A 25128-nucleotide genomic window follows, 5' to 3' on the forward strand; every position below is an offset into this window, starting at 1 on the left:
TGCACCGCCCCCGGCGACCCCCTCAGCCCCTGTTGCCATTCTTCCTCTGACAGCCCTGGTGAGCACGTGCAGCTGACCTCCACCCCCGCCCCTCCTGCCCCTTTCACATGCACCCTGTCCAACAGGCTGCTGTCTTCCAAAATGCATTTCTGCATTTCTGAGAGGGTTTTGCTTAGTCTCTGTGCCCTGCAAGAGGACCTACTCAGTCTCTCTACAGAATTTAGAGAAGCCATTTAAATAGGACAGCTCACAGCTGTAGCTCATCAAAGCCCAAGGTGCCCTGCTGCTGTACCTTCAGGTCACACACCTAATAAGGTTACACGTGAGAGGAGGCCATTTGGATAATCAAGCGTCTTTGGTTGCTCACAGCTAATTGATGCAAGGATAGCTCGTCCTGGGTTTCCCTGAAAAAAACTGGGGTACTGGCTTCAGCAACTAGGCTTGGTAACTTTTTTCAGATACCCACAATCCTTTGTTTGAAAAGTGCTTCCTCTTTTCAAATTGTAAATCTACAGTTTCTGGTCTCACATTGCAAGTGAAGGAGAACTGGGTTTGTTAAGGGATGCAGGGCTACCAAGTACAAACCAGTGCAGTGTTCTTGAGGGTGCTGAAGTGGGAAGAGAAAAAAATGTTCTTTATTCCCTCTCTTGATCTTAACTCGTCAATCTGTGTTGCTTTAGGTAAAGCCACTCAGGCATTTTGAAACAGGTTGACGAAGAACTGGAGCTACTGCAGCAAATTACCTCTGGTATATGATTGGCTAGCCCTATGGAATAGGTCAGTTCCTGTCTTATAGCACATTCTGGAAAACATTGAATGCACAATTTTAAGTCTGGTCTTAGAGTGAATAACAGTCTTGGCATTCTTGGTATTTGAGGGACACCACTTCAGTGCCATCCTTCAGATTTGATAAACCAAGGTCATGAATTAAAGATTCCATGGCACTGTGCAGAACAGTAACACGATTCACCCTGGTATGCTGGTCAACCTTAGGCTTACCAAGTTTGTAAATAATTTCTCCCTTCTCTGGCTGATTCACTATGCAGTGCTGGTGCGTATTGGCTGCTGTGTATTGCTCAGTGGCAGATGAAAAGTGTCCTCTCCTGTCTATAAAGCGCTGTGTCGTACAGTGCTTTGAATAGGAAGATTTCAGGAAAACATACACAATCACAGCCTTTAAAATATCAAGATGGTTCTCCTTTAGGAAAACAATACTCAAAACAGAATAAAACCTAGACTTCTCTTTGAGCATTTAACTACATGTCTTCCTGTGTCCCTCTGTATACAGTAAATACAGCGGGGCAGCTAAGCTTCTTACTGGCTTCAGAACAAACACTCATGCTTCAGTCTTCTCCAGACAGCAGGTATTGACCAGCCTGTTTACTGGTTAATGAAAGTCAACTGACCAGTTGTCTTCCTTCAGAATGAACAGTGAAACACAAATCAGGGAACACAAGGGGAGGCTATGTGGAAGCGCATATAAAATGGAGAAGAGTAGGCATTCTCTACCCTAAGACTTGTGGGAGTATGGAACAAGCTACCCAGCCATTTTGTTGAAGCCATTATCCTGTTTTCTTTCATGAAACAGCTGGATGACCAGAGGATTGTATTGCGTTGTCTAGAGGAGGAAAATGAGGTTAATGAAAACTCTTGTCTTAGTGTTGTTGTAAGGTCTTCTGCACTTTTCTAATCCTACTATTTTGAGCTAGTCTGGTTAACTAACATTAAGTAAAAATTAATAAAAATGCAGATTTCTGTGGTAATGTACTAGTCACATCACCCCCTTACTCTTGTCTATCCGTTTATTACCAAGGTCTCAACCCACATACGTGCTTTACCTTAATAATTTCAGTGAGCATCTTTTACAGTAGTTTCTGCTCATCACTAATGCCTTAATAATCAATTACTCATATATATATATAGTATTCCCACAAAAGTGTGGCACATCAATGCTGACTAAAACCTTTTTGCACTTGGCATTGTAGCTTCCAAGGTGATATGCTCACCGTTATATAGCAGTGATTAAGTCTATTTTTATCCTTTAATGATTATTTTTCTCCTTTTTTATTTTTATGATGATCATAATCTAGTAAAGCCATTACCAGTCACCGTCTTTTACATTTTGTATGTACTGGGTTCTTATACTTGATCATTCTGGCCCTTTTCATGTTAAAGGCGAACTTTGCTGCTGTTGATGTGTCCAAGCTCCTAACCGCTCTTTATTTTGGTTTCCCTAGAGACCGCTGTTTAGCAGCTGTGTGCAATGGAGGATGGGAAGCCAGTGTGGGCGCCCCACCCAACAGATGGGTTCCAGCTGGGCACTATTGTAGACATTGGAGCTGACACCTTGACAATTGAGCCCTTGAATAAGGGCAAGGTGAGTGGATGCTGGATACCAGTCCTGGTAAACCTGTCTAACCATCAGCAAAACCTCTTATCAAGACAAAGGACTCCCTTATTTATAAAACACTTTCCTATGCAGGTATCGCCAACAAACATAAGCAAGCATTGTAGCTTAGAGTTTTGTGTAAAATATTACCTTTTTATGCTGAAGTGGTGTCTTTTACTCACTGTGGAATATCTTTGAATTGGAGCTTTCTTAACACCCTCTGTGGCTAGACCATGAATTGTGTATGAGCCAGAGATAACTGCTGAATATGACTGTTAGCTTACATTAGGTTAGCTTTGGTCTTTTCACTTGTTTCATCCTGTCTTTTACGCTACATTAATAATTCTTGATAACTTGATGGCACAGTCTGTGCTTCAAACAGTTTACCTTTCTTTTCAACGACACCGTTGACATCAGGTAATAAAATAAAAATCTTCACTATCTTTCATGTCCAAAATGGAAGAACAGTCTTACTGTGTTGTGTGTACGATATGCTCATTAGTTCTGCTCAGTGTTGGACATTATTTTTGTTGGCAGCTTCAGAGCAGTACTGTTCAAAAGCACAATAAGAGTTCTGTTCATTCACGGATTGTTTGTGCCAGTAAACTGCAGCAATCTTGCCTGATCTGTGCTATAGCGTTTCAGATAGGCATTTGGAGGAAAGCAAGGGCACGATACTGTCCCTGAGACAAACAAAAATAGTGTTTGAGTTCTTTTTTGTTTCTAAATTGAAGGTTTTTTTTTTAAATATTGCTTCCAATGAAAAAGAAAAAGCGTGTGTTGGAACAGAAAGAGCAGGGTTTTGACTTACTACCATATAGTTTTTTATATACAGTGGAATACTCCAATCCTGCCAAAGAAAGTAGGATACGTTCATACTTGAGTGTTGGTTAACTATATTATTACAGTACATTACAGCATAAACTTGTACATTATAAAACATTATGAATAAAACATTGTATAAAACTTCAAATGGTTTTAAAATTGGCATACAAAAATGTCTGGTATTGTTCGAGCACCAGAAAACCATATTTTTAGCTGTAATACAATTCCAATCTCTTTAACATTTCACAGTGTGTCACAAGTATTTAATTATTTGTGTGTACAACGCTGCCTTTATTCTGCAAATGACCTTCCAAAAACAATGCTTGTGTGGCACGATGACATATTGAAGAAACTGTTGTTCATACTTCGAAACTGATTAAATTGCAATGAGATGTAGTTGAAAAAATTCCATTCAAATTCATGTCGATACTTGATAAAATAGTGGTAATGAACATTTTTCTTTGACATTCCTATATAGTAATTTTTAATCATAATGCAGCAATATCACTGCTCAAAGAGAGAGTGTGCTCTCCTTCAGCAGTGGTAGCAGGAACATGGTGAGGTTTCTAGAGAATTCAGGGTTCATCCATTACTAATGTAGGGATACAAGGAGATTTTTTACGGGAGATTTTCTTCACAGTTCAGTGAAGGATTGAGATTAGTTTTATTTTTGTGAGGGAGACCCTTTCCCTCAGAACACTGGGAGCCGATACACAAGGTGTATCCCCCACAGTGTCCTGAATTCCAGCTGTGTCACAAAGGGTTTTAAGGTCCGAGTATAGCCATGGTAACCCTATGTTATTACTGTGAATGGGTGTTCATGAGTGACCATTGCCAATCGTATTGGAATCAAAGGAAATGCTCCCATTTATGGCTCATCAGGAATGGCCAATATTATTGGTGAGGTGTCACATACAGTACAACAGCAGGTGTCTGTTTTAACCGTACTCGGGCCAGACCAGAGGTCATGGCCCCAGAGCAGGTCATAGAGTCAGATTTCTACAGAGGTTCCTGCGGCACCATCATACTGGGAAAACACACTCTCCAGTGGCCTCCAAGCAACATTTCTGATCTTGCACTAGTTTTTACAGTTGTTTTTCCATGTGAACCAGTAGGTGGAAGGAGGTGCTGAGATTTTTAAACATGGGTCCCCTCTACTCGGCCATTAAAGATACTTTGGTTCTCTTAAAAAGAGTAGGTGTGTTAACACCATTGTCCTGACTTTATTCCTGTCTTGGTTTGTGCTGGCTTTTCTAAAACAACCCCCATAATTAAAGTGATGAAGAAATGTCTCAGTTCTCCACCTGACCTGCTGTACAGTGCAGCTGCACTTTAGTGGGGGAAGTAAGTAAAAAAGTAAAGTGCCTGGAGATCCACTGAAATGAAAAGTTATATGCAAATACATTACATTATTATTATTATTATTATTATTATTATTATTATTATATGCTGTGGAAATGCATTATGTTTGATCTAATATTCCACATTTGGCAAGAAGACCCTTTTACTACATTTACTGCAGGTGTTGCAGCTCAAAAAATAAAAACAGTTGTTAATCACAAGATGGAATTTGTTATTATTTGTATTTCTCCAGTGGTATTGAAAAATACAGCAGTGATGTTTCTTGTAGTATTGTCAGCATAGTGAGATGCAGTCCAGTTTGAAAACGCTTTAGGGTAATTCTGTATGATATCTGTTCAAAAGGCTTCTTTTGATTTTACTTCTGCTTTGAATGTATGTTGGCCATCGGTAGAAATGGTAACAGTAAAATTAAGCCGAAGGGACTTCCTGTTAATGAACAACAGGTCATCAGTTTGACATTATTTTACAATAAAATGTAATGATTGTGAACTTTGACTTCACCCTGCACAAAACATATTGGATTTTCTCTTAGTTTAATGTTAATTTTGATGTATCACAAACTAGAGCCTTATCTACATTTCCTGTAGGTCTCATTTTGTGATCATTAGTGGTTAAGACCTGGTAATGTCACAGCTGAATGTAGCATCAGGTTACTTTTTAGGATGAATCGATTACAAAACTAAGTATACCCTGTTAATTGCTAGCTGCATTGAACTTGAAAAACTTTGATATTTGTATTTTTTTAACCTAGATGATCCATTAAATCAAGCAAATATAATGGGTTTTTGCAAGTTTTTTGATCTACAATAGTTTAAGCATTGTCGTTTCCCGTGTTTAATTCCATTTAATCACTAAATCTGGGGAAAAAAAGTTTTAGTAAAATGGATTTCTATTAGTCAAAATCAAGTTTTTCAAAGTATTTAGATGTTAAGCTCTCTAGTTACAATAATGACTCAAAGTTAATACATCTAAAGTCTTTTCAGATTGTCAATGTGGATGATGCAGATAATAAAATGATCAATCCAGTCTGTTTGGGATGCAAGAATATCAGCCTGAGATTGCATTTGATCAGCAGGTACTGTACATAAGCCAAAGCTACCAGGTGCACTTGTGACCATCTCACCAGATAGTTAAGTCTTTATATTATGATGCCATCCGTGTCGTATCACAGCAGGGCAGTTGATCTAGACGGGTCTCTGGCTAACAGACATACCCCATCGCAAGCCATAAGGCTCAAGACGTGCACTTTACACACCCAAGTGTGACACACCACCACCAGAAGCAAAACAGCAAACTAAAAGGAACAAGTAATAGGTGTATTCCATGCAGAAAAGAGAACAAAGAAAACGCAACGTTTCAGCCGTGGAGCCTTCTTCAGGTGTGAGCCTAAAGGCTCCATGGCAGAAACACTGTTTTCTTTCTTCTCTTTTCAGCATGAACTAAACCTATTACTTGTTCCTTTGCAGCCTACACAAGTTGACACAGCTACCCACCTGAACTACTTCAGACTAAAAGGAAGTCTAGCTTGTCATTGAGCGTCTGGCTAAACTTCTATACTCTGTTACTATTATAATTACTAAGCTGGGCGGGTAAGCTGCTTATCGGCTTCCACACAAACAAATCTGTGCTGGAAATCTTCTAATGTCAGTGATGGTTACCTACACCAGATCTTCACATGGAGGCTTTTCCCACACAGCTCTCAAACACAGTCTGCTCACACATACAGAGTGTCTCCCCTCGCCCTTTCTCGTCTTCTCTTCACTTGCCTCTCTCTCTCTCCTCGCCACATTGATACACTCTCTTCTATTGATGGTTCGGTAGTTGGGTTATAAAACCTGGAGCAGTGTTGCCAGCTTTCCCTGCTCCAGTGACTGTTGTCAGCTGCCATTTGTGTCTCCAGCAGTTCCTGTCTGCTGTCTTGGTAAGGGTGAAGATGTGAAGTGGTGCCATACTATAGGGGGTCATACCACCCTTCACGGAGCCTGCCCCTAGTAGCATTACAGTATCCTTTGTCGGTATGAAAACACAACTAAATAAGATTTTGAATGTGCCATTGTAACTGTGATCCCGTTTTTACATCGGTTTGTAACTACTTAGCTCCAAGTTGGTTCCATCGGTAGAGCAGCCTGTCAATTTTCCCTGGAGCTCTCATCACAGACAGTGTGGAACAGAAGAAGACACCAGTTTGCAGTTTGCAGGTTCAAACGAGAAGACAGGGTTCAGCCCATATATCCAGGTTTTTAGTTACTATCTAACTGATCCAGGGGTCCCTCCAACCATTTCTTGAAATAAACCAGGATTCTAGCTTCAACAACAGGGCTGGAGAGCAGCATATCTCAAGTCTATAACACCGATAGGGACATCGTGAAGCCACGTGTTTCTCAACTCCCTAAATGACGAATGACTCAAGAGTCAGGGGCTCACAAGAGGAGATTCTTCTGTCCAAGACAATGGGCCAGAATCAGCTGGGTGGATATCGGAGCTATACCTGATTACATCATTAACAGTCAGCAACAGTGATTTCCTGGTTTAAAAGGTTGCACACAACTAAATTCTCCATCTGGCCTTGCAGTCTGACAGCAAGCACTCTGAGTCAGCACTTTAACAAAAGAAATGTTGTACATCGTGAACCAATTGTTATTTTTTTCAGTATCCAATTGTTTCAGTAAATTAAAACTCCTCACATTCCTAAGTTTGTTGTGCTGTTAATTCTGAATAAGTCCTCTAGGTTGACTGTGTCAAAGCGTTTAAGAATATTAAATCAGCTTCTCTTTGTACAAGAAGATTCAGCTCTTTTAGCCTGTTAATGTAGGACACTCAGTTAAGCTGGGGTGTATACTGTATCTGTAATAAATCACAAATTTTATAGTCCTTCTGCTCTCCCACTAATTATTGTTTAATGTTAGTGAAAATGGCAAAACTAAATATTATGGGGTGATTTATTACCAGATGAGGTACATGAAACCCAAATTACCGCTCTCAATTTAAGAGACTGGCTGCTGAGTTTTCCTGTAACGATATGTTTTAGAACCTCCAAAAGAAGCAGGGCTGAATTATCTTTAAAATCCGATTAATTTCAAGCCAGACTAGGTGCAACACCTGGAGCAACCTTTTTGTTTGTGGGTAAAGCCCAGTAGTGCTGACACTGGTGGCAGGAGTCATTAGGCACCTGTGAGTGGGGCTCCCTAAGCTCAAGAGCAGTTGACTGAGTGCTGTGTCTCAGGTGCTGTAATTCTCTTGTGAGCACTATTCGCTTGATAACCAGAGGGAGAAAGTTTAAAAGAGACATCTGTAAAGTTCGACTTTACCAGTATGTGGTCAGCATTGGACAGCTGGACTTGTGCTCCTTTGAATTATTCAAGTCCATAAGCTTCTGGTCTCATTCTCTTCTGATTCCTCAAAAAAACAGTTTTAAAATTGGACTCTGAAGTTAAACGAGGACTTCAGCTAATTTCAGGTTGTAAAACGAGGACCCCTTTGTCCTGGTTATGTTATGGCAAAGTATTTTCCTTGAATAAGCACCATCGTACTCAGTCTTGGTCTTAGACGACCTACCAGTGTCATAGTGTTCCTCCCACCTAACGTTTTAATGGGATAATAAGTAAATAGAGTGAGCTGGTGGTGTACAACCTAAATAAAAATCTTTTTAAAGCCTTCAGCCACAAAGGATTCTGCATTCGAATTTATGTCTACCTGTCCAGGAGCAAGTATCAAAACATACTGAAACTATGGTTTAGTGTTGTAGAGTCTTATTTCCCTTTTCATTCCATCCACCAGCCCAGTAAACCTTCCTTGATGTAGAGCCTAGCAGTTCACTGAGGCTAAGTGTCAGACGTCTGCTTAGAAAGGAAATTCAGTCTTTGACACATAAGCACAAATCAGAAGCGTGTGACTGGATTCTTTTCATGGGTCTTAAGAGGTCAACCTCATGTTTTTATTAGAGGGGATACAAAGCAAAAAAAATCTGATTGTAGCCATTTTGCACCGCTAGATATCTGTAACATGTTCCCATTGCATTTCATGCACATTTAAAACCGTTGTTGTCGCAGAATTACCATATAAGCACATTTTCATTTATAAAATTTGTGACTAAGTTAAACAAAAGGGGAAAAAATAGAGGGAACTTTACATTGCATTCTTTCATAAATTTGCATTTGCGTGTTTTGATCTGTGATTGTTTGTAATGTGATCTGTAATTGGTATTTTATTTTTCCCATTTCTGCCTTTTGCTAATGTATTGTAAGAAATGGGTCTGCATTTCAGTGCTGAAGAGGAATTTCCAAGCTCTTCATCCTGCTTCACTTAGGACTCAAAGAAGCTTCTCTCTTATTTCTGAAAGGGGCTGCAAGAACTTGGTTCTGCCCTTTTATCCTTTTTTTGCTTCTGGCACCAATGCTGTAGCTAATTATTGTTATCGTTCCGGTTGATGTAAATCTGCCATCAAAAGTTATTTTGCAGATTTCTCAGTTTTGTATTTGTAGTAAGAAATAAGAAACAGTATAGTGTAGAATTGATTGGAACATTTCACAAATTACCATAGAACTTTAAGCAATAAAAATAATGAGTCTGTGCTGTTAAGATTGGGTGGTGAGGATCACACAAGATGTCGTTAATTTAATTTTTGGTGAGATGTTTTCCATGGTTGCTACAAAGTGCAAAGTTTGTCTTGGCACCGCTTCAGTCAGTCAATCTGAATACCTGTTTTTGCTACATGTTGTTTTTAAATCAATTAGTCTGGTTCTTATTATTTCTGTGCCGGTATGTATCTGTGTATCTATTCAAATGTGTATGTACTGTTTATGCACTTTTCAAAAATAATAAAATCAGAATTTCAAAATGAAATACAACTAGGATATAATTATGATAAAAGCTGCCGTGCTCTGAGGATAGTATTCGAATCACAGTGTTTGCTTAATGTAGTCATTTAAAATTCTGGCTATTAAACGTTTGGTAGGTTGCTATCCTCTTTTATAGCACTTTTATTATTTTACTAACAATATCCTCTGCCTTCCCAAAATACGTACGATGCTACAAATAATCAGAGTCATTGGAATAATCTCAAGGCCTTTAAATGCAGCTGCATGGCTTTGTGTCTCACTAAGTAACCAGTCAGCTGTAGTCCCAATTCTAACAAAATGGCCTAATTTCCCAAATGAACCTTTCCAGTGAATGTCTAAAACACAGCACACACTGTTTGGACTGGCTGTGTGATACTGCGAAAGTGAACACAGCTATAGAAATAACTGCAGCCGGCTCTGGAAGGCTCACTGTTGCACCCCGAGCTGCGGCTGCCTGTAATCCGAGGGCCTGTTGACAGTGCACTGTCCTGTGCACGAGTCCCAAATAGCACAGTTGAGCAGATGACCTCCAGAATGGCTCTGAAACCGTTTGCCAAGGGGGAGAACATTATCATCTTCCTGCAGTGGTTCCTCAAGCTCATAGCAGAATGACTGGACATCTGATCTCAGCATTTGTCCTCTTTATTTCGCTCCTTGGCAGAGCATTCTTTTCCACAGATGAAAACATCATTACATGCAAAACTGAATGACTTGTTATGGACCACCTCTACAGAGGAGTGTGTGCTGTACCTTACCTGCGCTGTGTATCTGGATATGGTAATTGTGAGATATTGGACCAAGCTGTCCAGCCATGTTGTAAAAGCTGATATCCTGACGTCTTTCGGGAACTGGCTGAATGAGATTAGCTACTGTACTATCTGCTAGATGGGCTAAATGGCCTTCTCTTGTCTGTAATGAAAATGTAGGCTCCACTCAGACCCAAGCATCTCATGGATGAGGTTTTTAAGTTTCACGTTGCTAATGCCATACAGAAGATGCAACAAAACTAGTTTAAGGAAAAATGAAAGTCTTGAAAGCTCATAATTTAAAATAAAGACTGTTCCGGAAACGTATTTTTAAAATAAATTTTTAAGAGGAATAGATTTCATGATGTGGTGGAACGGACCTCTAGGAACTAGGAAGTCTAGGACGCTAGAATGCTGTCAAAGAATGATGAAATTGTGAAGTAATTGTGAAGTGTTGAAGTAATAGAGGTTCATGACATCTTTTTGTTTTTATTCTATTTTGTAGACTTTTCTGGCTTCCATTAACCAAGTGTTTCCAGCAGAAGATGATGTCAACAAACATGTTGAAGACAACTGTAAGTGTGTTTTTGAGCTGATAACATCCTGCACAGGATGGAGGCAGGCGTGAACCAAATGCATTTAATGGGAAGATTTATTAGTAATGAGGTATATAATGTTTTAAAAACCTTTGTAGCAGGACTGATGAATAAATTAATCAAAATGTTTGTTCTGTTGTATTATTAATGTATACTCTGTGGTATTATATATTATTATGTATAAAATTATATTACAATTTGTAACTCATGAATACAATACACTACTTGTGAAGGCTTTTGCCTTTTTTCTGTCATTTAGTGTCATTTCCTTTTTTACTTTCATGCTTTAATTTGTTGTTCATCTGATTATTTTTAGGCACATAAAAGATCATAACATATACTGAGCATGAAAAGAAATTGAGAAATGTAATTTAAACCTGCAACAAATTCATTAATTTACCTGGAACATCTGTAGCCGGGGCACTGACATTTTAATGTCCCTGACATTTAATTTGAGCTCATGTTGATCAACAGGGGTCTACTGTGAAAGGTACAGGCTAGAAATATGTGTGAACGGTGTGGAAGGTTATGTACACTATGTATGATGCTCGCATTGCACCAGGTTGTAGATGTGGTCTTGTGGGATTCTGTGACATTCCTCATGTAGAGACTGTAAAAGCATGTGCCTGTTCACTGGTCTCTGGGCCCAACAGTATGTTCCACCTGTCATCATTGTCACTGTTCATTCTGTTGACAAAAGCTGTAACGCACTGAGCTGTTTCTGTTGTGCCAAGGAAAAGCCAATGTCCGGCCACAGCAGTAAACGTCTTGAGGAAAGAGAGCTTAATACTTTAAAAGAGATACTGTAGATATTAATATTTCAGAACAGAAATTAAGAAAGCCATGGACAAACCTATGATCACCTGGAAGATATTCTGGATTTGAGGCACATACAAAACACCATTTCTTTGACAGATTATTTTGTATCTTTACTGCACATTTTTTTTAATCTTGTTGATGCCTATGCTATCTTTAACCGAATGTTTTTGATTTAACACATTGCTAGAAAGTCCTTGCAGATACACTGAAGACATATTAAAACAGTTTTGTTGTAAAAGTCTCTTTTTAACTCTCATTAATCCAAACACGTGAAATCCACAGAAGAACTGTACTACAAGTTAATGTCAATTACAATTAATTGAATGTCAGTTACAGCTTACTGAAAACAAGTGAGAATCTCTTAAAGTCTGGAATTACATCACTGAATGTTGAGACACGAACAGAAACTAATTTCCTGTTAGCCACAGTGGACATCCTTGAAACTGCATTCATGCTTGAACCGTGGAATCTCATTCTTCAGATTTCATTCAGCATAAAGCATGCATCGCAAAGTGAAGATCAAACTTGGCTGATGTTTGTCATTGTTAATAGTATGAATATGCGTCAAAATCTTGAATCACACAGGAATGTAGCTAGAGACTTCAGTCTCCTGGACAACACACACCTTGCGACTGCTTTTCGGTATATATTTGAACAGCCAATGCTCATCAAATAACAAATACAAATTCACAATAAACCTCTTTCAACAACTGGAAGCTGTTGGATGTTCGCCGGTTGGAGTCGGCTGTTCCAGACACAGACATCTTCCTACATCTTCACCTCACTTTACCAATTGCAAATGCGGAGGCATCGGTCGTTTTTCAACACGCGAATTAAAAGCTTTGATCGTTCAGCGATCGCACAAGACAGAACGGACTTGGCTACTTGAACTTCATTGACAACGACCTGACAAGTAAACTGTGTCTCCTAAGGAGAAGATTTTGAAAGCATCTGATCTTGAAGGAAAACCTCAGTATGTAGTTAGCAGAGCATTTGTCCTGTGCTGTTTCCGCATCAGTCGGGTTTGCAAAACAAGTTCAAGTGCGGTTCGGTTCTGACTACAGTATGTAGCAACAAATCATCAAGTGTTATTAATCCCAGTCTGAAATTATTTTTTTTGGGGGGGGATGGTGGTAACAGCACCACAGGGCAGCTCCTTGGGTACTGGATAGGTCCTCAGAACCATTCATCTGGCTGTGGCTGGTGATTCCACATGAGGTGTTGCTCCAACTCACAAACATCGCCTAGGCCGAGCTCTCTTGATCAGCAGAACCCATTTGTTCTTATTTCTATGATTATTTATTGATTGTTTTCACCAGGCTTGACAGGCTGACAGCAGCGTGACAGAAAGAGATTGAATTGCCTTGTCACCTGTGACCGGCAGGCTCTCTCAGTGATGAGGTGACTTTGCGCTTATGCAACAGTCACCTGGGTGTATGATGCCAAGTCAAGAATGACATCGATCAAAGTGACGCTGAAAACGATTCATCGATACCTAAAACATACTTGATTTTTATAGAAATGTGGATTACATGCATCAAAAGAGATGTTTCTTTTCATGCTCAGTGTAGATTTATGAGGTTTAGAAGCTGACCTGCTGACTGATTACATTTATTAAGATTTTGCTTCTGTATTTTGTCTTTCAGGTTCACTTATGTACTTGAATGAAGCTACGCTTCTCAACAATATACGTGTGCGATATAGTAAAGATAAAATATATGTGAGTATAGAGTTGAAATATTGTTTTTACTACTCTTTATATTTGACTTGATATATAGATACTTACTGAATGCTATACAATAATTTATGAGGTGAATTATAATTTATATAAATAGGATATAAATTAATGATACTTTGTAATTGCAGAAGATGAAGTATTGTTTTTATTAACTTGTAGAGTGCCATTCAGTCTTAAAGTGTATGCTTTTTCAAAGTCAAACAATTGTGAGGCTCTACTTACAAGGTTTAAGGGCTTTGAAGTTTAATTTAATAGTTCAGCATAAATGTCTCCTGTAGGAGGAAAGTCATGATCAATGAGTTTGTTACTGTTTAGATGAAAGTAAACTTATCCTTAACTGGATGTCTACACACCTGCTGGTTTTCATTCCATATGAAATTAATTATTATTGATGTCTTAGTTGAAATAAAATGTTGCTTAGTTGGAATATTTGCAAAATCTTTTTTTTCCTTCTAAAAAGCTGGAGATTTATGTTTACTTATGAAAAGCAATAGTCAAAAGACAACCTCCAGCATGTTCAAGAACTGAAAATACTTAAACAGTTCCACACAATTCTATTAAGTCAATTAAATGTTCGGTTTCATAACCGAGAGCTTGACTGGGACAGACACCAGCAGGTGTGTGGCCCCTCGGGACCTGGATTGTGAGCCTCTGCTCTAAAGTAAAACGTCTTGGAGTTTTCCAGGGTGTAAGCTTTTATGTCCCTGGTGTCGATTTATACCAGTGCTGACGCTGTTTTGCTAAACTGTGAGTTAGTTAGTTAACTCCTCCGTGAGTTATCTAATGGCCCTGCTGTCACCACAGGTTCTTCACTTGTCATCATTATTTAAAATGAGCCGCAAGCCTCTGTGCTGTAGTAGTTCCCCATCTCAGATGACTGCTAGTCACCTAACACTGCTATCATATTGCCCAGCAAACTTAATTAGGTCCATTGAATTGACATAGCTATCCCTTACCATCTGCACTGTGTAAGAAATGGCAGCTGTGGAATGGGAAGCACATACCTCTGTGCTTAGTACTGCATTGTTTCCCTTCAAGCGACACCTAGTGTCCACTGTTTGCAAAGGCATTCTCCGTGGTCTACAATGCTTTCAAATCCTTAAAATTTCCCGTTTTAAATTCTTTAAAATCTTACCAGTTATCAAATAAAAGACAAACGCGGTTTGCTCCAGTGTTTTTGGTATGGTTTACACAGTTGTGAATATTATTCTTAAGTCTTTAGTTTACTCGTTTGGCACACAGATCACATCGCCTCAGGTGTTGTTTCTGCCATTGAAAACGCCAGACGGCGTACCACTCGCCTGTTTTTGCTGTGTGGACTGAAACGTATGCTTTCTTTTCAGACCTATGTTGCCAATATCCTGATTGCAGTTAACCCCTACTTTGACATCCCCAAGCTCTACTCATCGGACACCATTAAGACCTACCAGGGGAAATCTCTCGGCACTCTGCCCCCTCATGTGTATGCAGTTGGTATGTTGTGGCTCCTTGTAAATCCAGCATGGTCTGCCTCTGCAGTGTGGAGTACACCATTTCCTCTCAGCTCAAGGCGGCTCATTTCGACTTCAGCCTCCCAGAAGTGTGAAGCACAGTAACAACACTAATCTGTTACAGTACGTGCTGCTAAAGAAATGCTGAGTTTTCAGCTGTCACGCTACAGAAGGAGAGCAGTTATAATGTTTAACCCATGTGAATGAACATGGTGGGCCTTCCGTTTGTGTGTGTAGTTCATTTCTGTCACGACGCGGAGCTGAACTGGTGTTTGGTGCGTCTATGTTAACTGGCGGAGGAATCCACTCACTGGGTCCCAGTGAAGGCGAGCTGGGAAGGTGCTGGGGAGGCAGACAGAGGTGGACGGATCAGGGCGTGCACAGTGCAGCCGGGCAGAACAGAACAGGGAAAACAGGGAGCAGTTGTGCAGATGAGGGCTGGGAAAGTGCGCAGCGCAGCCTGGCAGGACGGAGCGGGCAAGTCGCGCAGACGAGCAGGTCAGGTTGTCCGCTAGGATGCCGCCCGCGGACTTGTAGCAGCTGGGAGACAGGCGGGAATCCGGGCGGCCGCCAGGTTCCGTCTTGAGATCGGGATCGGGGAGTCAGAATGATTCAGGCAGAGCCCCTGAAGTCTTACTGGCAGGCTGGTTAGGAGTACTTCCAGAAGTGACGAAGTGTCTGATTGTGGACTGGGCTGACATGGTAGTTGCCTGTTAAGTGGGAGCAGGGGGCACTGAGCTGTGGCCCACCTGTGTGTAGCAATTATCTTACATTTATGTGAAAGATGGAATTATTTGCACAGTATTGTTGGATTGTGTGATTTGTGAATAGAAAGGTCATCAAGAATGTTTCTCTTGCTCAGAAAATTGCAGGATGTGTGGATTTGCCGATATCTGACAAATACACTTTATTTACTCAGACTTGCTTTCCAGGATGCAGTCTAGCACATGTGTGATCAACATGCTGAGCGCACTTGATAAAGTGTGAATCCATGCCTCTTCTCTTTAACAGATCATGTTGTGTTGAAAAAGATGTTTCGCAATGTCTACATATTGTTTTGAAATGTAGTAGGACAGCTGTCATATTTCACTCAAACTGGCCCATGCAATGAGTTTCTCAGTAACTTAGTTACCAAATTAAAATGAATGTTTGCACATTTCTCTAAAAATATTGTCGTGGCATGGAGAAAAATGTCTGTGTTGTCTCATAGATGCTGTAAGAAGATTTCAACTATTTGATTGGCTGAAAGTTGTTCAATAGAAACTTAATTATGATGTCTGTCTGAAACTTTTTAGCTGACAAAGCTTTTCGCGACATGAAGGTACTGAAAATGAGCCAGTCAATTATTGTATCTGGTGAATCTGGAGCTGGAAAGACTGAAAACACAAAATTTGTGCTCAGGTATTTTTCATTGTTCTACACTGCTTTTATACTGTGTCTTTTATGCTAATATTCCTCAAACGCCTTATTGGAATGCAACTCTTTATTTGTGCATTTTCACCTGTAAGTGTAAGTTCAACAAATATAAAACCCAATTTGGATGTTCCCTGTGATCTGTTGCTCTATTTATGGAAGAGAGATTTTCCCAGGAAACCATCAAAATTAGCTGGTCCTCCAGTTATTCTCTTAACACAGATCACTTTTGTTTACATTTTACCAGGTTAAGTCACAGTGATTCATGTGCAGCTATTTTAGTGTGATTCACCTGTTTACTCTGATTAAAAATTTACATGTGTAATCCTGGGTGATAACATCAACTATGATATAAATTCCCTTGTGCACCTTAGTTTCACTGTGGCTCTTCTAAACCACAGTGGCAATATGATAAATACAAGAGTAATGAAGATTTCTTTTTTAACATAGGGCATTTGGAAAAAGTATATATTAATATTATGTGATCTTCTAAATCAATTCAAATTTTTAACCATACATTTGTTGTGTCACTGCTGCATTTTGATTTAATCTGAGACTTTGCAAAGGAAATTCTGCTGTACTATCACCTGAAATGTCTTTTTGTTTGATGTGATACCGATAGGTAATTATATATGAATTACTACTATTTATTTATTAGTATTAATTTTGTTCCACAGGTATTTAACAGAATCCTATGGAACAGGTCAAGACATCGATGAGAGGATCGTTGAAGGTATTTCATTTGCCTGTGTTTGTGAAATCAGTAAACAGAAATGAATGGAAGTTTTCATGGAGAAGTGAGAAACCTGAAGTTTTCCACATTTTATGGACTTTTCTGTGTGGGAAAAGTCAGGCCATTTTGAATGTGCGACTTACCTTGTCCTCCAGTCTTGTCTGCTTGCAAACCTGATTAATAAATATCTTGCCAAAGACAATCTATTTTCTTTAATTTGTTGATAAAATATTTGTTGAAATGTAATTTTGTATCCATTGCAGCTAATCCTTTGCTGGAGGCCTTTGGAAATGCCAAAACTGTTCGCAATAATAATAGCAGCCGTTTTGGGAAATTTGTAGAAATCCATTTCAATGAAAAGGTACTGTATGTATGCAAATAGAGTATAAATTGTGTGGATGATATGCATGTGCATCATTACAGAAAGAAATTATAGTTGGATTTAAGGGTGCTAAATGAACCTCTGAAAAGCTTGATATTCTTTAGTATATTAGTTTTTTAGATTAGCAGTGTTACATGCTGTTAAGTTTTTAACATGATTTAATTAGGGAAGATACTACCTTGTCTTGCGGTGAAGATTAGGTTGGGCTTGTTCTCAGTAGCTTTGATTCTGTGAAAATGCAGCATTTTACTGAGTTCATGTATAGACCTGCATTCCTGCAAAAGACCAAATTATTAACTTTTAATAATTAACTTTTTGCCTACTTCAGATGAATAGTATAACTAGAGCTTTTACTTACAGTAAGTTGTCTTAAATACTGTACATATTAATATTTCTTTGTCTGCCTTTGCATATTGTAAATCCACATTAAAGCCACACTAGATTCATGCAGCTATATCAGTAATATTCTTATATTTAAGTTAATCTTTATACTGCCACACTCAGTGTTCATAAAATGTAGGTTGAAAGTCTTAGAATGTTAATAAAAATGGGTTCTATTGAACTGGTACTGTCTACCTTGAATTGTTTTTAAGACTTGCCTCGCTTTTCAAAATAAAGCCTTGCACTGTCTGTGCATATATTTTTTGAAATAGCATATAGCATTTATATTTATATGAATATTTTAATACATGTATAGATGTACCACTATAAAATCTTTTATATTCTCTGATTGCCACATTCTACAAAGTACATGTGTCTACAACAGGAATTCTGAAAGCTTTAGCTTCATATTAAATGTGTTGATGGTGATCCTGGATTTCAAATTTCCCATCACATACTAATCTGTAGGATATATGAAATGTCTGGTCACATTGAAGTGGTGGAAAATAGAATGCAAAGTAAAAAATCCTTTTATTAAGGATTATTTGCACTTTGCAATTTATACATTGATTAAAAAAGAAACACCGTCAAATTACCACCACTAGTTGTGCTTTAGACGCGTATGGATATTTTGTATTAAATGAATTACAATGAAATATGCTTTCATTACTTTCGTGGCTTCTAGTGTTACGTCATTAATTTGGAAGGTCTGCATAAGCTTCTAAGTGTAAGAAAGGAGTCTCTTTTCCACTTTTTTGTTAGCTCAGTTGCATTACCTCCTAATATTTTTATTCACAGATCTGTAAGTTTTTAGGTCTTGTAATTTCAGTGCAGGAGTCAGCACTGCAGAGCAAAATTGCATTGTGTGCCCTGTTTCCATTCCTCTAGAACGCTGTGGTGGGAGGCTTTGTGTCTCATTACCTGCTGGAGAAGTCTCGGATCTGTATGCAGAGTAAAGAAGAGAGAAACTACCATATTTTTTACCGTCTGTGCGCAGGAGCTTCTGAAGACATTAGGCAGAAATTTCACCTGAGCTCACCAGACAGCTTCCGGGTGAGTTACAGGCCAGTCCCACCTCTGGAGCAGGTCCTCTTTCTGGCACTTCTGAGGGTCAGCATCTTCACTTTTCCGGCGTATTTTTTGGACCTTGAATTAGGCCACTCCGGCGCCTCCTGAGTGGCTTAACCGGCAGAGATGCTCGCCTAAGATAAGATCACTTTATTGGCCATATACAATTTCTTTATTAGGAATTCATCTTTTCGCATACCCTAGCTTGCTCTCCATGAGACACAAAGACAGGGAAAGAGGAGCTTAGGGTCAGAGTGCGGGGTCAGCCAGGGTCAACCCCAGCGCCCCTGGAGCAGTTGGGGTTGAGGGCCTTGCTTAGGGGCCCAACGGTATTATTCCTCTGACGGCCACGGGATTTGAACCAGCAACCTTCCAGCCACAGGCGCAGATCCTTAGCCACAGAGCCACCACTCCACCCCCTTTTTTTTAAAGATAAAGATAAGCACACGTCGAGTCCTGTGGTCCTGGGTGAAGTCCTGTGTTATGTCAATAGCCTGTGGCGACTGGGAGATTCGCCCAAGTCGGCCAGTCTCTCAGCATCACAGCAAACCCTTGAGGCCTCCTGGACGTTTGCACACATCAAGTCATTCGGAGGCATGTCTGTGCTCCAGCTGGCGCTGAACCTCTGGTACAGGGCTGTGATGTCTGTGACGTGTTAAAAAACCCAGTGTTTCGAGGTGGACAAGCTACAGAAGTCTGCCCACATTTGCTTATTCTTTCCCGTGTGCGGTCACGTTGTTCAGAACTGTGAGCCGTCTTGGGGAAAAAAAAATATTCGGCTATTTTCTGAATCGGGTGGGTAGTTGCTTATTCCTAGTGAACATCTGAAAGCACAGGCAGGAAGGCAGTGCTATACCCCCGTGAGCTCACAAGGGACACAGGAAAACGGCTTGTCTTTGAGAGGTGGGCGGACGCCAGAGCACTCAGAGGGTACATTCAGGGCTCATGTGGAAGGTGCCCCAGTCTGGAACTGAGTCTGTGACACAAGAGCTATGAGGCAGGAGCGCTAAGCACCACATCACCATCGTGCCCAATCTTGCTGTATCGCCATGCTGGCAGTACGTATTCTCTGGAGAAGCGTGAACAGAGGCCAAGGAAAATGTGTGCAAAATGCAACAATGAACCTTAATTTCTTCTTATTATTCTTTTTGATGAATCTGTTAAAGGTTTGAAAGTAATTTCAATCAATACCCGTGCCTGCAAGAATGTCTTTAGCAGAGCAATACAAGTAGTTATATTAATGTAGCCACAAGGGGTCAGACTTTAATTTCCTATTTAGAGTTTTAGGAATTGTTCTTCAAACCTACAGTATATTAGTTTCACAAATGTAGCAATGTATTGTTATATTATTACATTTTTCAGTCATGTATTTTACATTATTCCATTGTGGATCAGATTTATTCATTATTATTTACAAGTACATTTGTATATGGATACAGTGTTTAATATTTCTCTACAAATTTGAAGCATAGAACGTTAATACTAGCTGTCCTTATATATCCAACTTATATAGTTGTGAAATCTGTTCTTTTTATTCTGTGTGGTAATGTATTAAAAGCTCTCCTCTCCGACATTACTGCCATTCAAGGTTATGTAAATAGTCAAAATGAGTCATGTTAAACTAATCATCTCATGCACACTCATTAAACAGTGGTTTTCCCTTGTCCCTGAGAAAGCACGACAGCCATGAAAAAATCCCTTGTTGGGAATAGGTTTGAATATCTGTTTATGGCTTAGGTAAATTGGTTTGCCTTGGCTATTCTCATTTGAATAGTTCTAAATAGATTTGGGAGGAATCAGATATGGCATTTTATTGAACCAGTACTGTATTTTATAATGATACAAAGGGCAGAATACTGAAAAATAAGACTGAAAGTAAAAGGCCTTCTTAAAGGCACAAAGTAAGAGCCTTAGACAGGCTGTCTAGCGTGTTTTTCATTACCTGGGATCTTTTAAGAAATGTGATGGATCAATCTTGGATTAGTAATTTAGTAAAAGGGGGCTGATGGAGATCCTTTCCTTTGCAACTTTTGTAGGTTTAGAATAAAGAATCAGAATGAATTTTGGAACTTCTAAAAACACTTTTGTTTTTGTATCCCGTTTTGCATTTTCAAAATAAAAGACCAGTCAAGTGTAACTTCTGGGACATTTATTTCTTGCAAATATATCTTGAGCTAATTTTTTATTTTTTTCTCTTTAGTTTTCATTTCTGTGTAAATGTTATTGCAGTTATCTATAAATGTATGAAGTAACCACTGTGTCTAAATGAGTCACTTGTCTTATTATGCCCTTTTTTGCAAGGTCTAGATCACCTCGTAAAACGTGTACTCTCCTTCAGTGAACATTACCTGTGAATCATCCATGCTGGAGATTTATAACTATTTCCACCTTTGTAATAAGCCCATCCATTACCCCGTTCTTGCTGGCTTCAGGTTACTGTACTGTGACTACAAACTACATTAAATCAGTAACATTATAATACAACTTAATTATACATAATAATATACAACTTTCAACTGTTACAACTGCAAGTCAGAGGAGAAATCACAAGGACAGAACTGGAGGGGAGAAGAGCACCTTAATTACTTGCTCCGTTCTGCGCTGATGGTCCTGAAGCTGCAAAAAAGTGATGCATGTGCTCCAGTCCAAAGACAGGGGAGTTGCACATTTCGCAGTAAATGTATACTGTTGTGCTGCTTGATTAAAACACAATAGCTTCAATGTCGCAGACTCATCAGCTCTTTACAACTATCTGTTTCGGTGAAACTAAAAGCGAGTATTTTCATTTCTCCTCAAGATACGTTTCCTTTACATACATTATTCTTTCCAATATCTACCTATAAAACTGTTAAAATTTTAGAGCCTTATTAAAAAGTGGCATGAACTGGTAATTGCTGAAATCTGACACCAGACAGGAATGCCTCCTGACCTCTTTATTTTCTTTTCAGTATTTAGTCTCCATCTATAAGCTTTTGGATTTTGGCTGTTTGGTTAAGTCTTGTAGAATGTCAAAATAACATAAAATGTGCTACTACACAAATCATGTACTATCAATATTCTCTCCAGAGTATACTTTTGTCCATGAAATTGGGTCTCTTTTTTTTAAAAGATAATAACAGCTGTGTTAATTACATCTACATTTTGTGTGCAAGCGTGCATGATGTTGTTCTTGTGTTTTTAAGCCCACTGTCTCACTCACAGCATTACTTTGAAGGGGAATGCAAGAATTTAAACAACCCGCTTCTGTTCTTGTCTTCCCTTCTCCTTTCTCAGTATCTGAACCGTGGATGCACCCGCTACTTTGCTAATAAGGAAACAGACAAGCAGATTCTGCAAAATCGCAAGAGTGCTGAGGTATGTTACATTGGTTACGTTGGCTTTACAGGTAATGGGGACTCCCCTCCACCACCACCAGTGGATGATGTGATTGCAGCCATAGTGCGCCAGAACGCTCACCACACATCAGCTATCAGTGGGGATGAGAGCAGAGTAATGAAGCCAATTCATAGATGGGGATTATTAGGAGGCCATAATTGGTAAGAACCAATGGAAAATTTGGCCAGGATGCCAGGTTACACCCCTACTCTTTTCGAGAGACGCCCTGGGATTTTTAATGACCACAGAGAGTCAGGACCTCGGTTTTACGTCTCATCCAAAGGATGGTGCCTGTTTACAGTATAGTGTCCCCATCACTATACTGGGGCATTAGGATCCACATGGACCGCGGGGTGAGCGCCCCCTGCTGGCCCCACTAACACCTCTTCCAGCAGCAACCTTAGTTTTTCCCAGGAGGTCTCCCATCCAGGTACTGACTAGGCTCACACCTGCTGAGCTTCAGTGGGCTGCCAGTTGTGAGCTGCAGAGTGACATGGCTGCTGGCTTTACATCGTTAAATCCTTAATTGAACCAATGATCTGTCTGGTTTAAAAACTGGCACGGTTTGTCTTTTCTAACTCAAAGATGGGTTGAATTACTTAAGAAATGCAATTGTTGAAAGGCACCCTTCTACGTGTAGAGGAACTTCAGGTTAAAGCTATTGCCAGATCTGCTGAGGGTTCACTTATTTGAGAACTTGGGCAGAATGAAAACCTGATGGTGTGTATGGTCCCTACGACTAGGATTGGGATCCCCTGTTCTAATACATAGTTTTCTGCTGGCCGGTTGTGAGCGCTACAAAAATGTACCCTTGTACTGTATGTTTTTCCCAGATGTTTATTAGCCTACATAAATAAACTGAGCATCAAAAGAAACTTACTATATCACTATGCATGCATGCGTTTGAATAAGGTATACAGATTTAAAAGATTTCATGAATTCTTTTGCGTTTTGATTGATTAGTCATTCATGACTGATGGCAGTACACTCAAGAGGTTTTATTTGCGTGAGCACTCTTACCTCAGTAGTGACGTCGGAGAGTGTGCATAGGAGACGAGGTGGCTTAAAATGATCAATGTCAAGCCTAGTTAAAACCCAATAAAGTTACGCCCCATTTCCAAATCGAACAAGGCCTTCCTGCCATAATTGTTTTACAACATCTCAGGTGGACTCGACGGCAGTGGAGCCAAGTCGTCTTTCGCGATGAATCAAAGTTTTGTGTACAGCTCCCCAGTGCTCGGAGAGTGTGGTGCTGTAATTGTCGTGCTGTGCCGTGGACACCATACTCGCTGACTCGAGTCCTGTTGTTTGCAAGATCAACTGAGAAAGATGTTCTTGGGGACTAGTGAATGAGCACATGCATTTCTAGGTCCTGCGAGCTGAATAGGAGCGAATCCCACTAAACAGCATCTGCAACCTGGAGCGACTCCCGCATGTGTACAGATAGGGTTGCCTCTAGTTTTGTCCAGACTAGCACTGTGACTTTCACGACTGCCTCCCAGCTGCTCAACCCTGTGGATCACAAGTGTTAATAGTCATGAATTTGCCTGTTTTTTTTTGTCATTTGCCTGAGAATATCTTTATGAATTTATGAGTTTGTGTTGCTGCTCAGTATATTTATGTATAGTATATGTGCACACGTGGGACTCTGGAATTAGGTTGACTGGTTTTCTGAATTTCAGATAGATGTAAGAATTTCCTTGTGTTTTTTAAATTTAGTGTATTAGCAGGTTGAAAGCACAGAGTAAACTTACAGCGTGGGCCCTGTTTTTAGTGTTCAACCAGTATGTGCTTTGGAAACCTGCACCTAAACTAGAGACCTTGTGTTGAAAACCTAAAGAAAAACTGATCCTACTTTTGCATTGTAAAAATAAAATCTACAGTCAACCTGAGATGCTGTAAAGGAATGGTTTAAAAATAAAGCCTTTATACACACAAAATATTAACATAATTGATATAAATTCCCTAATCAAACATTAAACAGTATTTGAACTAGATTTTGCATTTTTCCTTCTTTCATTGGGCCCATTGAGATTTGTTTGTGATACAAAAGAAAACTGACATGTGCTTTGTTCTGCTAATTTTTGTGTTGCTCACTTAATGCCTCTTCACCTTATTGAACTGTCTTAAGAAGACAACAGCAGTGCATGTCAGGGGGATTAGCGCTCTTGGAAGGTGTGGAATTGATGAAAGAACCACAGAAAACAATATCAAAGCTCTGAGTGCAGACTGCAAGTGATATTGGAGGGTATACTGTTTGTGAAGGTGCTTAAGGTGCAGATTTTTGTAGAGTACTACATTGTAAAGGTTCTTACCATCCATTCATCACAGAAAAATATGTGATGCATACGTTTTATAAATGCACAAGGACCAGTTGATTCTGCTAATAATTTGAATAATGAGAGTGGAACAGCTTCCTTTTAATTTTTTTTCCTTGTTCTTTTCACCTGCATTAATCAGCAAACCATAATACCATCTAAACCATGAGATTGTTTGTTTGCTTGTTAGTGGTGAAATCCAAACACTTAATTTGGAACTCAGAAGTAAAAACTCTTTGTTTGAGGGTCCATAGCTTCCAGAATTTCCCAACACTTGTCAGACTGTCATTGGAATTAATGAATTTGACCCATTAAACCGATAGATTTTACCGTGGAGATTTTCAAATAGTAATGGCATTGGGAATCTGGAATCTTTATGTATAAACATCTGTTTTTGGTATTTTCAGTATTTGCTATGCATATTTTGTTATGAAGAAACTGGGCTGATCTGATTCCTAGTGTTGATTCAGTGTATTAATTATAAGTGATATTTACAACTATTTTATATTTTCATGGGAATATGAAAAAGTGTTAATGATTCTCATTCTCGAGGACTTAATTTGCTTCTGGAAAAATGTTTTTTGTTAAACAGGTGTATCACCTGTGTTGGGGGGAAAAAATACTCTGCATCTGTTTCAAAAACAAAATGCACCAA

General features: G+C 39.4%; 1 protein-coding gene across 6 annotated transcripts in view; it reads left to right on the forward strand.

The window, feature by feature from the left end:
• Nucleotides 1–25128, forward strand: part of LOC148675392 (unconventional myosin-VI) — an 87830-nt gene that overhangs the window by 21656 nt on the left and 41046 nt on the right. For all 6 annotated transcript variants that reach the window (XM_088626687.1, XM_088626689.1, XM_088626690.1 and 3 more), the window contains exons 2-10: nucleotides 2238–2377; nucleotides 10666–10735; nucleotides 13222–13295; nucleotides 14657–14786; nucleotides 16099–16204; nucleotides 16894–16949; nucleotides 17213–17310; nucleotides 18601–18765; nucleotides 22054–22134. In XM_088626687.1, the coding sequence (XP_088482813.1) occupies nucleotides 2264–2377; nucleotides 10666–10735; nucleotides 13222–13295; nucleotides 14657–14786; nucleotides 16099–16204; nucleotides 16894–16949; nucleotides 17213–17310; nucleotides 18601–18765; nucleotides 22054–22134 (894 nt within the window). In that variant the 5' untranslated portion in view covers nucleotides 2238–2263. The remainder of the gene's footprint in view (nucleotides 1–2237; nucleotides 2378–10665; nucleotides 10736–13221; nucleotides 13296–14656; nucleotides 14787–16098; nucleotides 16205–16893; nucleotides 16950–17212; nucleotides 17311–18600; nucleotides 18766–22053; nucleotides 22135–25128) is intronic.

Source organism: Lepisosteus platostomus, chromosome 3 (genome assembly GCF_059453375.1).
Source record: "Lepisosteus platostomus isolate fLepPlt1 chromosome 3, fLepPlt1.hap1, whole genome shotgun sequence".
NCBI lineage: Eukaryota > Metazoa > Chordata > Actinopteri > Semionotiformes > Lepisosteidae > Lepisosteus > Lepisosteus platostomus.